General features: G+C 39.7%; 1 protein-coding gene across 1 annotated transcript in view; it reads right to left on the reverse strand.

Annotated features, from left to right (window-relative positions):
* Positions 1 to 4,330: 4,330 nt before the first annotated feature.
* THSD4 (thrombospondin type 1 domain containing 4) overlaps positions 4,331 to 16,869 on the reverse strand; it is a 96,679-nt gene continuing 84,140 nt past the window's right edge. The window contains exons 9-12 of the mRNA XM_032700490.1: positions 11,615 to 11,788; positions 8,923 to 9,102; positions 5,947 to 6,091; positions 4,331 to 5,097 (exon numbers count right to left, since the gene is read on the reverse strand). Coding sequence (XP_032556381.1) covers positions 4,955 to 5,097; positions 5,947 to 6,091; positions 8,923 to 9,102; positions 11,615 to 11,788 — 642 coding nt within the window. The 3' untranslated portion in view covers positions 4,331 to 4,954. The remainder of the gene's footprint in view (positions 5,098 to 5,946; positions 6,092 to 8,922; positions 9,103 to 11,614; positions 11,789 to 16,869) is intronic.

Here is a 16,869-nt window from a genome sequence, read left to right on the forward strand (position 1 = left end):
TGAGTTCAGGTCTGCTGTGAGTTCTCTCACATGGAATTTTCTCCCTTTCACCAGGTCTGAATTTTGCCCACACTACTGAGATATTATAAAGATCAAAAGTTTAATTTAAAATATATTGAAAATGCTTAGTGGATGATTTTTCATTTCTGGTGTGGAAATAATTATTTTACTCCATTTTCTAAGCAATGCCTAGTTTATCTCCCACAAACATTCTGTAAGTTTAGACATAAAGGAAGTTTACATTCATGTTTAAAATGTCATGTTTTGTGTTCGAATTTCAGGCGTGCACATAAATTATCTGCCCAACACACAGAACAGCTCTGAAGAAGTCAAAACCACTAAGTCTAAGTGTCAAGAAGACCAAGTAAACACACAGCTTTTCCTTTGTGAAGAGGATAATCCTTTTTTTTATGTGATAAACGTTACATATGAGAATAAATGGCCACTACATACTTCAAAAGCTGTGCAGTCACAGGTTCATTGCACGGGGGTTAATTCAGTATGTACTTTACTACTATGCATTAAAAACTAGCCAACGTGGATACACACAGACACAAAAATCCCTGGGCTGGCAGGAACATAGCTCTCTTAACAGCTGGGCTAATTTCTAAAACTGATTCTTACAAACCAAAAGGCCAGCTCAGGGTTTTCAGTAATTCTGGTAAAATTTAATATTGTAACGCAGAGGACAAAGGGATGAAAGTGAGATAAGAGGAAGAGGAGAAAAGCTGGGGGTCTGGGTGTAAAACAGAGACAGGTCAGGATGAGAATGGGGAAAAGCAAAGCTCTTTAAAGCATATTTTACTACTTACAGTGGTATAGATTATAAAGAGAGAAAACAAAGTGTTTCCTTCAGGAAGACATAACCTCCCCTATACCAGCCATAAGCTGTTTGAGCCCCTACCTTCTTCCTCCCTCAGTGGTGACTGGCACTCTCTAGGACTCAGACACAAGCAGAGGAAGTAGCAAGGTCCTCAAAAAGCTGCTGCCTCATGAGGTCTTCTGTTCAAGTAGTTTAATGTACTCCTTTGAGTCTGGGCTATAATGACATATATATATATATGACTGATATATAACCGCAATATATTGTCATAAAACTGGGATCTAACCAATAACATTAATGTTAAACACTGCTTAATTCATACAGAAAGTTCTCCTTTTGCTGAAATACTGGGGAAAAAAAAGGAAAAAGATTATGAGTGTAATGAAAAAGAAGCCAGTTCCCTGTGCAGGGGTGCTGAAGCATCCATGGCCATACATTACAGCTGGGCTTCAAGGCTGGCAGGCCTGCAGGATCCCCCATGTCTCCTGCACTGCACTCCCCAGCTCTTCATGGCCTCCCAGCAAGCCCTTCCCTGATTCAGAGCCCTGGGGACTGAGGGTCAGAGTCATCAAAGCAAACACTAACTCTGTCTCATTGCTGGCCATTCCCACAGGAGCAACCCTCATGCTTCCACACCATCTGGGAGAGGAAGGGAGAACTCCCTGAATTCAGTGCTCTCAAACTTGGCATGTAACTGCAGTACACAAGGAATTCTACCTACCTATGCTTGAAGGTGACATTGCACAGGAGCTGGCAAACCCTGATGGGCCCTGGATAACCTGACAAACAACTGCACCAGGAGTCCTCAGTTCCAAAGGGAAAGTGCTTGGAGACACACAGCCTGCTCTGGATGGGGCTGATTTTGGCCAGCTGCACGTCTGTAAACCATGAAAGCTTTATGCAGCTGGACTGCTTAGACTCTTAAAATAAGCCATCTAACTCACCCTGGTCTTCCTTCACTGTGTAAGGTGAAAAGCTGCAAGGTAAGGAAGCATATTTTTTTACACCATTCTGCAAGATTTTGACTGATGTTAAAATGCCAGAAAAAGAAACTGAAGCATTTAAAATCAGAAGTCTGCATTATTTCTTACTTCTATTGGGTTTATATCTGCTCTAAGTCTACTACATTCATTAAAGCCACCTTTGACTTAGAGCAAAAGTAAAATCAGGTCCTTCTGCAGGCATCACCCTAAGTGCCTAATGGCACTGCTCCATTAAAACAAACACTTGCTACAGGCACAATTCCAAAGTGTGCTTTGCAAGATGGAGAAATCTTAGCCCAGCACTTACTCTGTGCAGACAATATTAGTACATCAAAGTGCTGATAAAAACGACTTATTAGTTATTTTGCAGGAACAACTATTTTGATAATGCTGACACATGAGATGATAAATTATTAAGTTCAGCAGCATTCTGGCAGTTTTCTTACCATTAGATGTTTAATTAGGTGAAATGGTATTTTTTGTTGCATCTGGTACATCTGAAAACTGTCTCTTTACTTAAAAAACCAAAAAATGTACAATTTGTATAATCATAGCTCACTGCATTTAATTCACAAAGCTGTACATATTAGGTGTGTCACAGGGTTACACTGCTATGTGTAAGTATATATTCTTTGATATTTAGCTGCCAAGAACTCTGTTTACTTTAGTGGCAGCTTAATAGAGCCTACAAGATGATCATCTTTGTCAAATAACCTCATGGCCATATATTCCAGCGCAAAATAACATCTCTTATAAAATAGGAGGATCTCATGTCTGTGTGCTGAGTCACACACAGCCAGAAGCGTGTGTAAGATCATTTTCCATGGACTGACTGCAAACCTGATTAGCTCTCTGCATCTCCTCTGCCTTGGGGTTTCCAGGAAGCCTTTTTATGGAACAGGTATTTCCCTCAAGCTGACAGGATACACTTCCTTGGGACAAAAGAGATAACAACAAAAATTATACAATGTATGTCAAAATTTGCTGCAATGAGATACACAGATGAAAATCTGTATTTAGAAATACTGGATTCCAGAGTTGTTTACACTGCACTGTCTCCATAACATTCTTTGGTCGAGAATCTAAGGAATATAATATCATCACAAATCTATAAGTTATCTTCATGGGTAAATCTTCATAATACAAGGGAACAGGACTGTAAAAGATTCATGAACTCGGAAGTTTTCTAATTAGCATTTCTGTTTCTAACAATTTTATATAAATTATTTACAGTAAAAAAGCCTAAGCTAAGGTGTACAGAACAGCCAAAGACATGATTGGTTTATAGTCACAAAGACTAACTTCAAATTCTAGGGGAAACACTTTTTCCTTTAATTTCCTTTAGCCAAACAGTGGTAGTTCATCATGTCTAAAATATATTTTTCACGAGTGACCGAATCAAAAAATTCAAAGGTTTGTCTCAATTCAAGGCAGCTTTTAGACTACAGGAATTCCACCTTCCTGTGGCTTCCAGCACAAACTCTGACGTGACCAGTACCACACCCAGCAACCTTTACCTCCCAGAGCTCCATTCCCTTTCCACGTCCTCTCCACCAAAGCAGTAAGAAGAAAAGAACACGCTGTGAGGCTCAAACATGGTTCTGCATCAGTAGCAGGACACCTTAACCACTGTTATATCACATCTCTGGGAGTGACTGAACATGATTGTCACAGCTGTTTTTCAACTCAGACATCAGGTACCTCAGAAAGAGATGCATAGTTAAGCATCACTAATTTACAAAAAATATGCTGTAATAAACAGCTGAATAAGCAGTGGTGTTCATTTTTTTCCTTCAGCCTTATTTACACATTTGAAAGACCTCTCAAGCAAAGGCTAGAGAACATGCAGATAATGCAAAAGCTGATCTGCCCTGCACAGCACACCCTATTTGCTTTTAGCAAGTCCCAAGGCTGAGTACAGTAATTGCAGAAATGAAAAATCACCACTTAAATTCAGCTCTAAATTTGCAGCCATTCTTGAGTAACAGAAAAGGAGTGGTATAAATAGATCTGTGTGATGAAACATTAAGTGAAAGAAGGCAAGTATGTTGTAACAACCGATCAAAACCTGAAGAATGTCAATAGCCAAGATCTCTTGACAGATACTCAGGTACTACACTCACACTGCAGCCTGACACCACGAGTAACACACGACTACAAAGCACACAGACCTGCATCCTTTGGTGGTGGTTTCAGAAACTGGTGACACATCCAGACTAGGTCTGGACAAAGTACTTTGGTATGGCAGTTGTTAAGCAATAGTGCAGAGACAAAGGATCAGGCAAGATCCCAGTTCCCTGAAATAACTGTCCTACAGGAAAGAGACCTCGCCCAGGGAAACAATCATTTTTTACATCAGCAAAGGCTCTTCACCCCTCTGCTGAATGTGTCTCACTGACAGATGGAGCTGTTAAAGACTTGAAGGGCTAGACATTAGTGTCACTCTGGTAGGTAATTATTTTAAAATCCATACAAGCTTAGAAAAGTGTATCTTCAAGAGTTTATGAATTAAATATAAAGGCACTTTTTGGCAGTCAAGTGTGTATATATTTACTGCCTGAGGACAGGACATTAGTTAAAAGTACAACTGAGAGAGCTTAACAGTGACTCTAATTATGAATGGACTGAAGTACTTAAAAACATAATGTAGAGTGCTAAGAAACTGCTGACAAATGGGTCTTCAAGGGTCTGGTTCTTTGGGAAATAATTTTTCTCATGTGCATGTTTCATTGATTTAGTCATCTAATTTAAGGCAGTCCAAAATACCAAGTAAAAGTAAGCACTCAGAAAATAATGCAGCAGCTGCATCCATACTGGTCAACTATCTCCAGTAATTGCCTGCAATCGATTCAGTTTTCATTCATTTCACAATATTAAGGCCGGTATGTTCCTTAAATAATTATCTGATGAGCAGGTGCAAATAATAGTATCATTAGCAACTAATGCTTGAAAAAAGATCACGGTTTTACAACAAACAAAAGAGATAACTGCACAATAACTGAAAGGGTGTGAGATTTAACCATAGTCTCGATGCACTCAGCAACACAAACCCCCCATCTCTAAGAAGCTAAACCTGCTGCAGTCAAAGCAGTAACACTGTTCAAGCTCCAGGTGCAGCCCGACGTGGCTGCTCTGAGCAGAGTGTTTGTTATCTGCGGCCCAGGAACCCCGACTGTCTGTTTGCCACCCGGGTACAGGATGCACAACAGGCTGTCTTGTAGTAGGTGTAGACACAGAGCCTGGCCTGAACCACCACATTGCAGTTGTAGTATTTATCTTTGCAGTTCTCATCTGTGGAGGAAAAGGAAGAGACAAGGAAGTGAAGAAAGAAGTAATGGAGCAACAAACAAACAATCTCCTTTCTTTTTATCACGTAAAATCCCTTGGATCTGTATTTAAACATTAGTTCTCAGGTCAAAACAAGCTACCTATGCAAATAAGTCAGATTATTCAAGATTTCATACATTATAACAGAAAAACAAATAAACCATGGAAGAAATGTACCCATGCCCGGTTCCCCCGGTTTTTTGATGTAGTTATCTTTAACTATGTTGAATAATTCTCAACTGAAACTTGTAGAACATTAAAACTGCTTCTAAATTATATATCTTCCTTGCCTTTGCCATTCTCATTGCTATTAAAATCAAATCTGTAGGAGCTGAATGACTAATTCCAAAATCAAACTGTCTGTATGTGTATATTTAAAATACATATATATAAAAGAAAACTGCTTAATTGCACTTAATGTCTTAGTTTAATGTTGTTGGTTCCTACAGAACCTGTTACCAACTACAAATCATACATGATTCTCCTTGTTTTAAAGACTCTGCCAAGAGAAACCTTGGAGAATGCAAGGAGACAGCAGAAAAACACCCTGTATGTAGCATTTTCACAGAAGCAGATCTCTCACATTCTCAGCAACTTCAGAAGTAAGCCAGTTTCTTACACGTCACAAGGAAAACATTTTAAATCAGAAATGAAAACCTACTTTTCCAGCACAGAAAAGAGCTGTATTTTGTGTAAAAATAAAACTCTGTACTCGACAAAGAAAATACACTGTTAAAACCTCTTCAAGACTACTAAATATTTTCTCCACTAGATGGAGATCCGTAGTTAAAGCAGAAGCTTCCTCTTCCTTACCTATTTCAGGGACACAATCCTGTGTGTTGCAGGGTTCTTTCTCTTCGGGTTTCAGCTGTGGCTCACACTGAGAACTGGCTGCCATGTCATCTGACAGACACCGGACCTCCCGCACCCGAAATCCTCCTTCACAGGATTTGGAACACTGAAACAATTAAGCTGAAGTTCATGAAGACCATATGAGATGTGTAAATACAGAAAGAAAAGAAAAGGGAACTTTGAAGCCAGACCCAGGCATCAGTGGAGCCTTTTATCAACTTCACCACTACAGTTTTCTATTTTCTATCTATGAAGCCCATAATATACAGGTGCAATTTTGTTAAAGATTCCAAAACAGTTTTGAACACAGGAGGAACAACTGGACAAGTAAACGTGGTGGACACTGCAACTGACAGCAAGCCAGGACAGTTCCCTTTCTGAATTTATTAGTTAGCTTCTTGCTTCTTTAATTAGCCTTCTTGTTCCCTACTTATTTATACATATCTCCCAAATCTACTCTTTCCACAGTGTTCCCATTTCCTACTTTAAGAACTCCCTGCACTGAACTTTACTACTTGACTGCACTGCCCTCCACTGCCCTTTTGCCATTTAATAATACACAAGCTGGAATAATTTTAATTGCCTCTTTTTCTGGCACTCAAGTATTTTTCACCTCTTGCAACACAATTTTACTAAGCATTATAGGTTTCTTTGAAGGAGCACAGAAATACTTTCTTTTGATGTCCAAAGTCTGTTATGAAGCCAGAGATTTTTGTACTTGCTTGTCATGGTATTTTTAAAGCCAATTATTACACATTTCTGCCCATATTGAAGCAAATTCCCTGTTGACTTCAAGAATTTCGCCTGAGTGGGGTCTTTGAGATTTGGTTCACTGTCCAGTTTGACCTAATGCTCACAAACTTAATTACATCTGGGTAATTTATAATGACTAAAACCTTAGCAGCCCTGAACTAGTAAGAATGTTTTCTTCCTGACTTTTTTGGCATAATTATTTCTTTTCCTAACACTGCAGAAACAACTTATCATGATCATAAAATCAGACACTGTAACAAACTGACCAAAGTATTCTCAGTATTATATTCTTAGACTGCTCTTTCATCTTTAACACAACCTTTTGAAAGGGCAGCTCTGGGGCACTAATAGAACACCTTTTTTTCTAGCATTACTCTTGTTACATGCCTATATAGAATACTGTAATTATTCCACATGCAGCAATAAGAGCTTCAGTTCAGGTTTGTAGAGATCTTAAGCACTTAAAGTGGAACCAAGGCACCCAACAGACTGCACACAAACCCAGCCATTCGATCCCCCTGACTGAGAGGCCATGCCATGTATTTTAGGTCATACAAAAGATCTGAAGAGATGAACCTGACAGTTTCCAAACCTAGTTCAGGGGCTTTGGGTCAGCTCTTCTGCTCCCAGCTCACCCCTAATTTTTTCTCTTCAGCTCTAACAGTAAGAAATGCCACATACTCTGTTGATAACTGTAACAATATAGAACAGAATCACAGAATAGTTTGACCTTTGAAGGCCATCTAATCCAGCCCCCCTGCAGTGAGCAGGGACACCTTCAACCAGAACAGGTTGCTCAGAAGGAGAACTGAAACACAACGTGATTTTATAAGACCTCTGCTAGCAGATGTATTTCTTCCTACAGGGAAGATGGTCACAAAGGCTTAGACCTTTAAGGGTTTCTAGATGCCATTTCTTAGGAAGGGATCTCTAGGGATCTCTAAATACCTCTCAGATCCTGAGGAAGTCAGCACCTTGTTCCTTGTGCCTGCAGAAAGCACATATCTCACTTGCACAGGGACTCTGCTGCCTTCTGTGGAAGTAGACAGTTCTACCTCTGCTACACACCCACAGGTTCACAACTGAAAATGGGTTTGCTAAGGGGAAGTTATTTAATCTAAACAGTTCCATAAACAATCCAAAGAATTTCCAGCAACACCAAAGAACCTGCTTTGATCTGCATGGCTTTATTATGACCTTGACTTGGATGTTGCTGTCAAATAAGCACCTATACCTGCAATTAAGGGAGAAAAAACAGGATTCCCTTCAGCTGACTTAGTTTGTTAAAAACATTCTACCTTCTTTTCTTCTTTCTAGTGCTGCCAGCAGGCCAGTCAAATAATTGAGCATTTAGCAAAAAGAAAAATCAAAATAATTTCTCTCTAAATAATTTCTCTCTCATGTCATGTGGATGAGATATTTCCAAAGGTTCCTGACCAAGGGAACTCAAACTAAAGGCATCTGAGTTACATCCACAGTTCAGAGCTGTCATTGGGAATTTGATTTAAGGCTCAGAGAGTTACTGCATGAGATATGATGTCATCTCATTCTAAGATGACAATGAACTTCCTGGTTTTTATGTAGGGGAAAAATGCTGATTTTTTTCTGGTAAAAATCCAATAAGCTTTTTTTGGTATAGGAAATGATGGAAAGACAGATGAAACCAAAGCATTCTGTGGCCCACTGGTCAATGCAGCTGGTCCACTTTCAGGGCAAACTGAAGATACATTGGGTTCTACATTTTCTCTCAATCAAGTTCTAAGTATCACAGTGAAGAATTTACAGTAAAATATTATGGCAAAACTGACTTTAAAAACCAAATACATCCCTCATTCTTTATTAAATGTTCCTTAATTTTAATGAAATCAGAGATCTGAAAGGAACTTCTCAGTACACATTGTCTCATTATAAGGGGCAAACTAACTTTATAAAACAGGAAGATTCTTTGAAGAAGAGATGAGTGATGAAAAGACAACCATGCAGTGTCTCCTTCTGGTCAAGATATTTCCTAACTTTCCTAAGCTCCACTGGATAAAGGCTTTACTTTCTTTTTAGTGTCATTCCTGTGCAAAATAAAGTCAATGTCATGATCAGTGGCTTTATGCAAATGGTGCTCTCTTTCAACATGAATGGAAAAAGCTGTATCAAACAAAATAGAGACAGAGGAAAGCATGAGAGACTTACTGTGCTCCATTCTGTATGAAACCACTTAGATCCACACGGTTTGAGGTAGCAGGATTGCTGGATGGGAGGTTTTTCCAAATATGAACATTCATAGGGGTCCAAAACATCAAAATTACCTTCAGTTTTCCTAACACAAATGACCTCTCTCTGTTGAGTTCCACTGCCACATTCAGAGGAGCACTGCATCAGAAAACAAAAAACAAGGGGGGGAATCTGTTAGTCTACTCATGTCCTTCAGCTTGCTTACAAAGTAACATGTTTGTTCCTGAAATAAAATAGCACACCCCCTTGCACACATGTGCACTTGCATTTTAAATTAATATTCAAACAGAAAGATCTGGGCACCTATCTAGACACTAACATCCAAAATCCATTTCCTCACTTTCATAGGTTTCTTTCTCAGAAAAAATGAGCTTAACTATATCTTTCCTTCCATCACTGGCACATGACTTGAAGCAAAAGGAAAAGGGCAAAGTATTCCTTAAGATCCTGCAGTAAGATTTTTCTCTCTCAGAATCAGAATAGCAGCCTGGATAAACCTTGGGTTACTATTATTATTTGTATGCAGTATTAACAAAGCAGCCACTGGTCCCAGTTAAGTACCAGTACAAGAAAAAGCTGAAGGATATAGTAATGATTTAATTCATCAAGTGACTACTGACTGTGTCAGGTATTACATATTTAGTTTTTTAAATTTTTTTTTTTCATTTTAAATCTTAAAAATGGCTATAGAAATTAAAAAGATACTTCTGTGAATTTTTATTCCATGTGGTACCACAGACTCAAAACATATTTCTAATTATTTTAATGAATAAGACGTAGGGCTCTAAGTATATTTTTGGAGAAATCTGAAAGTGTCGTTTCACCTGTAGCTACAGAAAAGAAACTGGTATTTATTTTTCTAATCAAAAGAGAAGCATAACTCACTTTCTCCATAAACTGTTTCTGCTGAAGCAGGATTGTATGTACTGTATGAACTTTTGAGGGTTATAAGGTTAGAGCACAGTTTTGGAGCTTTACAAAGCTCCACATTCTGTGTTGTTCTTAGAAAGTGCCTTGATCTGCCAGGGTGTTATTTTCATGTTTGCAAGTATCTGTGTGATGTAGTGTTGGTTCCAGTTCTGAAAAGCAAATTTGACTCACTTGGATTCTTACTGTCCATTTAAAGGTTAGGTACACACACAGTACTGTTCCTGGCACTTGTAAAAAGGCTTTTAGAAGATGATTCCAGCAACATACAGGTTTCTGTGTTGCATAAAGGACTAGGGTTTTCAGAAGGGTTTTTCTAGCCTAAACCAATCATATGTTACCAGCAGTGAGGATTTTATTTATATTTTGGGTAGAATTTACAGTCCCTTCACCAGATTCCCACAAAAACCTCGAGCTGAACAAAGAACCTTAAGATAAATGCAGCCAAATAAATGCAGAAGTACAGTAACTGCACTTTGTTTAACACCAAACGTCTCTGTTGCTGCTCTGTTTAGTGGTACCTCCAGAAGACAGGCTGTGAACATCCAGCCTGAACATCCAGTGCTCCCTCCTGCTCTGCTCTGCTGACTGTCTCTCTTCATTTGGGTATTTAGAAGCCAGGATTTGGTGCTCAGACACTGCTGTGTGTCATCGGAAAGCAAAGACTCTGTACCTTTGGTGTGCACCGAACAATCCAATCTCATGCAAAGAAGGAAGGTGCATCAGCCTGAAAGACCAGGGAAGTTTGGATGCCTTTACTCAACACCTCTCCTGGGGCAGCAAAAATGGATCCAGAGCTCCCATTCAATCTGCTGGAGAGGTCTAAGTAACAAGCCTTGATTTCATCTGCCATTAGAACTGCAGATAAGTATTTCTGAAATGTGAATTTGTTATTCTCACACAATAAAACCAATTATCACTTAGAAGCATTAGCATAGCAGTAGCCCTGCAATCTCCACCTCAGCTGTACCAGTTTAATTTCCAGCTCCTTATCAGCTGGAAGGGTTTCAGGATCTGCAGGGCAGTGAGTTACCAGCCCAGCTCCACTGAGGGCTGGCACCAGCACTCTCAAAAGCTCTCCAGGCTGTGCCAGAGCCCTCAGCAAGGGACAGAAATGCCTGGGCACAGGGTGACAGCTCCTGAAGGGCTACTGAGATGGGGATAAAGGGAAGAATTTACCTTGAGGAAAGAGCATCAGGATACAGGCCACTAACCAAATTTGGTTCTTTTGCCTGTTCTAACAGAGGCACAACAGTACTGGAGATAACTTTTGGGGTTAGCCGTTGGTTTTTGTCTTATTTACCTTGGAAATCTCATATACATATATATATATATGTATATATCTCTCTGCTTGCATGCATGATCACAAAAGCTCTACTTTAAAAGATGCAAATCTGTTGCTTTAGTGTTTACCTGAATATGCTAAGCAGCATTCTGTTACCTTCCATTTTATAAATACACTGGGTCAGGAGATGAAAAATAAAGAAAAAAAGTATAGAGAAGAACAAAATCTTATTTTCATCAAAATAAAAAAAAAAACCAACAGCAGGTGCTGAAAATTATTGAGCATCAACTGAGCAAAATACAGGAAAAAATACCCAAATATTCCACAGAGATGTAGAAATACCTTATGGCACACGTCTTTATTGCACAAAAATATGAGTTTTAAATTAAAATACCAGCAGAAAACCAGCAGCTATGTCAGATATAGCACTTGGCTCACCTGTGTCCAGCCCCCAGCAAACCACTCCACTTTACCAGCACAGGGTCCGTTATTACAGGGGGTGGTTTCCGAGGGTCTGTTGTTGCCACAGCCCTCCAGAGGCAAACTGCTGACGTGGTTGGTCATACAGAGCACGGAGCGCGTGCGGATCCCGGCCCCACACTCTGCCGAGCACTGCGGGCAGAACACACCACACGGTCACTGCACTGCCCCCCACACTGCACAGCAACACCAGGAGAAGCAACAGGCATGAAAGTAAATCAGTGTATGCAAAGTCATAACCTAATTGTCATTCAGCTGTAGGAAATCGTCTCACGGTTTCATGCTTTTGAAAACACGAGCAGTACCTGTCTCTACAGTCAAAAATGAAAGGATTAGTTAAGAAAGAAATCTCGTTTTACAGCTTTGTAATAGCTTTCTTATTTTTCCTGCCTTCTTCCTGCCTGTAAATTCATTCAGTTTTTTTAATTAATCTTTTTGCATCTCAGTTGATAGCTCTGAGAACAGATAATTTCCATACAGGGCTTTTCAGACAGTAGTCCTATTTCAGCCTTTGATTTGTTCTCTGAGTTTCTCCTCTGACCACTTCAAGCTGCCAGCCAGGTGGATCTCACACTGCTTGAAAGGGCAAGGAAGACTCTGAGGGCTGGGACACTGGGAGTAAAATGACTGTGTAGCACATCCTGGATGTTCCACAAGTTGACAAAATATGACAGTGCAATAGAGTAGCAAAATATAAATTTTTTTGACAGGTGGTTTCAAAAGATTCAGGTAAATCCTCAGCAATTAACTGTTAACTACCAGTAGTTTTTGTCCAACTTATTTCAATTGTAAATTGTTAATTAGTCTTAGAAGAGGTGGCCACAGAATTTTAGGTACATTCAATATTGCTTTTTAATGCTGTGACTTTCCAGTAACTAACATTCACCATTCTCAAAGTTTCACTGTTAAATTCTGAAAGTTCTTACTAAATAGTGACATGCAGAGTCTTATGCCACATATTCAGAGACTGTATGCACGTCATCCATAAATCACACAGGATAAATTCCAGTTTTGCCCTTAGAGTTTGCTCTTTTATCTACTGCAGCAGGAAATCTCTGATATTCCACTGTTCTAGGCAGCATCAAACTACTGACATTTAAAAACCAGAAATATGCCAAGGAAGTAAGAAATTCCTGTGTTAGACTGTTCTTTTGTTGCTTAATTCTTTCTTACTCTTCCCTTTCATGTCTAGACCATTAATATAAAGAAAAACCTACGTGCAGCTCACTGAAAGATATGCATATAATGGAATTTAAACACAGCAGTTATATCACACATGCAAAGAAAACCACAAGTAAATATGCAATATATGGGAGAAAAGGATGCATTTGATTGCTATTTCAGATTTTATGTTTAACATACCATGAAATTAGGAGAAACTGTATATTTCTTCAGCAATGAACACCACATTCCTTGTGGATGAATATAACTCTGCACTGGAGCACTTTTTAAACTTTATGAAATAAGAATGATTCAAAAAGCTGGTAATCAGACACAGAGTTGACCACAGCTTGATTTGGCTGTCACTGGTAATAGTGTCAGGGTTCACTGCCAGGAGTTCAGCTACAGGACAGCAGATGCCATGACAGCACCACTGTTAATAAGAAGGTGAACAGATACAGTCACTCATCTTCTCAAGAGGGACCAGTGACCGAAAGTACAATTGGCTGTAAACTGCTCTTTACTCACTGAGCAACACTGGTAACCTGTGTGAAACATCTGGTCATGTTACATTTATTTCACAGATACAGAACAGAAAAATGTTTTTCCTATCAGCAAGTTGATTCCTTTCACAAGATGTTCAAACAGGATAGCAAAGCTTTACTGAAATGGAATGCCTACAAAACTAACAAGTGATTCAACTCTGTAAAGCAAATTTTTTAACAAACAAAGTACAGTTTTGAAAAAACTAGAAATTCAGGTTTCTTCCTTCATCTGCAAGATCAAGTAATTAAACTTTGCCTAAATGATGGCTATAAGTAACATAATGAACCTTTTTTGTTGGTGATTCTGTGAAAATAGTCCACTTTCACCCAGATATGTAAAACAGACCTACCTCCTCAGCAAACCAGATTTCATGGCTAAGGAGGCCTTTTCAAAGTAAAGTGGCAAAATCTTGAAAACACAAGAGTGATGTAAATGTGCCAGTAGTGACCACTTTCCTGTTTATATAAACTGAGACTAAACTGCACCCATGTCAAACAGCCCTCTCTCAGGTAACGTGGCTTTGCTGAGCCCCACACGATGGCCACCACTCAAACTGCTGTGCAGAAACACATCTTGTGGCTGCTCACCTTTCATCCTTGGCAAGTATATTCAATCACATTAAGCACAGAGAACCAGATATATACTCTGTAAATACTTTTCTTATTTCTAACTAATTTTCATTTGACAACCTAATTTGCTTTTCTGCTTTGCAGACCAGAGCTGGGAACAAGTTTAGCCTATAAAGTCATCCAGAAAACCTCCACAGTCTTACCTTTTAAGTGATTATGTAGGAACTAGGCTTACATATCAAATAACAAAGGAAATACCAAATGGGAAGGTATAGGGTTGTCCTACCCTCTGCTGCAATATTTTACTACAGATTAACTGCTGTCTAAGAATTTACAAAGCAAACTTCAACCTGAGTGTTTCATGTTATGTATTTGGGTTTTTTATGGGTTTTTTTTCTTCTTTTCAGTAAAAATCTTCTACATGAAAGCCATGGATTTCCAAAGTGCAAGGCAGGGAGTAGGGAGAGTTTGGATAATGAATCCTCCCCTTTGGTTTTCACAACTGACACACCCACCACTTTCAATTTGGTGCCATTGATTTGTTGCATTAATACATAGCAACTGCCATAACCTAACATTGTGAAACATGAGGAACTTTCACAAGCTGCAACTTCATTCTGGTCCTATTATTAAAGATATTTTGTTTCACAGTCTTGTTTTAATTGGCACAAATTCCTCAGAAACCTCTGTCTGTGTTTTAAGGAGTCTGCCATTTTTCCTCTTCCTGAGGTCCTTCCCTCATGAGTTCAATTTCAGAAGCTTTCCATACCCATTAAAAACTAAAAATAAAACCCCCTCATTCAGGGCTCTGATAGTTGTCAGAAAACAACTGAACAGCAGTCCAGGAAAATAAGGCTAGTTCCTGCAAACTTGGAAAACTGCAAGTGGAAGCCTGGATTTTTGTCAGAGCTACAAGACATGGGTACAGCAAAAAAATCCTCTTAAACAGTGCCAGTTGCCCATCACCAGTGTGCCAGCCCCACTCATTACCCTCAAATGGGGCAACAGACCACAGGAGAGTGGCAGTAGGAATTCTCCTGGACCTCTAGAGCCCTTTCACTCAGGTCTCAGCATCACTGCTGGCATTAATTAAATTTTTAAATAACAACCAATTGAGTTTGAGTAAAACATTCCCATTTGTGTAGGATTTCTGTGTACCACACTTTAACCTTCACCATCTTAATTATTTCCCACAAGACAGTAAAGATTTTTATCAGTCATCCTCCTGATGTTACACTGCTGCAAAAAATAAAAATGAAGATCTACATTTCCAATACATTTATGAAACTCCTTAGCATTATTTGACCTACTCTGAGAAAACACATTTCAGAAGGGATTTTAGACAGATTATGTAACCTTTGTTTTCCCAATAATTAACTCAGACTTGGGTTTCAGAAGCTCACTTCTGCCACAGTTCCAAGACTGAGGCAGATTTTCAAAGGATGTAAAACCACTGAGAGCTGCCTTGATTTCTTAAAAAACAAAAAAGAAAGGGCTGTGTTGTAGCAAGAAATATCCTCCTGTATTGCCAAAGCATTTTCTGATACTGAGATTTGAACTGTTTCCCTTCAGAGTGCATCTATGCACACAGTAGGTGCTGGATCGGTCTCGCACTTCCATGGCAGCCTTCCAAGGGAACAAACATTTTGAAATACAGTCTTAGTCTTTCAGCTGGATCATGATTGCTTTTACATACACAGTTACTTTCTTTATATGCAGTAGGTTACACTGTTGGTACTCACACAATACTGATGCTCTCAGGAGTAGTTAACGTGAGGGAACAGAACAGACTTCCTCACTACTCTGGCTCATATAATAAATATTACTTGCCTTGAGAGCTGTAAGGACTTCTCAGGGCTTGAGTGCACCAGAGCAGCCTCTCCTGGGGCTTCCACCCACACCCTGCTCATGGCCTGGGGTCTCCATTTAACCTCAGCTCTGGTCCATGCTCAGAGATGTGCTTTTTCCCAGCCACAGCCTGGGGTTCAGTGATCCCTCACCCTTGGACTCACTTCCCAGCTCGACCCTGGCACTGCCCCATTCCCACAGACCTGCCCCAGGATCCCTGGGCTGTGTCTGACCCCAGTGACTGTCACTGCACTGACTTCCAGCTTTCCCTTGGCCCTGCCTCATCCCTGTGATGGTGCCTGATAACCCGGCCTGCTTTGGCCCTGCCCGCCACTCATGAGCCCGTCCTGTCCTGCCAACCTCCCCTGTCCTGCTAACCTCCCTGGGACACAGGGAAGGCTCCTCCTGCCCTGCAGGCTTGATCTGCTGATCTTCTGGAGCAGCTGAACTGTGGCACAGCCAGATCAGCTCTAGAGAAGGAAACACAAATCTCTGCAGGTCTTGGCCCCCCTTCTATCACAACTCTCCTGGCTGTGTTTCATTGCAAGTTATGAAGTGTGTTACATATTCATACATAAAGAATGCAAACCTTCTATTTCCACATGATTTCCACATGAAATCAATGAAAAGGGCTATTTTATCTTGTTTTGATTTTTTACTGAAAACAAATAAACAGTGGTAATAAAAAATAATGAACTCTTGCACAAGCTCCATGGTAATTTTTTCCCCTGTTTTTTTTCTTTTTTTCCCCCCAGGATTCAGGAGATTTTAAGTGAACTACCCAGAATTAAATAAAAAATAGTGAAAGAAGAGTGTAAGGTACAGTATTCATTGGTGGTTCCTCATCTGACTCTTCAGCAAACCCACTCAAACCTGTTAGGCAATGTTTTAGAATTGTGAGGAATAAAGCACTGATTTTTATGAAGTTCTCTTTTCACTACAGTTCTCTTATGGCAGATTATTACAGAAGCATTGCCATTACTCCTTTTAATGAAGAGTGAAATCCAGAGCATGTGTTTGGTTTGTTTTGATTATGCTCCCTGATGTGCAGCATTTTTTCTTTCTTCCCAAGGTTTTATTTTGGCCGCA

The sequence above is a fragment of the Chiroxiphia lanceolata genome, chromosome 12 (genome assembly GCF_009829145.1).
Source record: "Chiroxiphia lanceolata isolate bChiLan1 chromosome 12, bChiLan1.pri, whole genome shotgun sequence".
Lineage (NCBI taxonomy): Eukaryota > Metazoa > Chordata > Aves > Passeriformes > Pipridae > Chiroxiphia > Chiroxiphia lanceolata.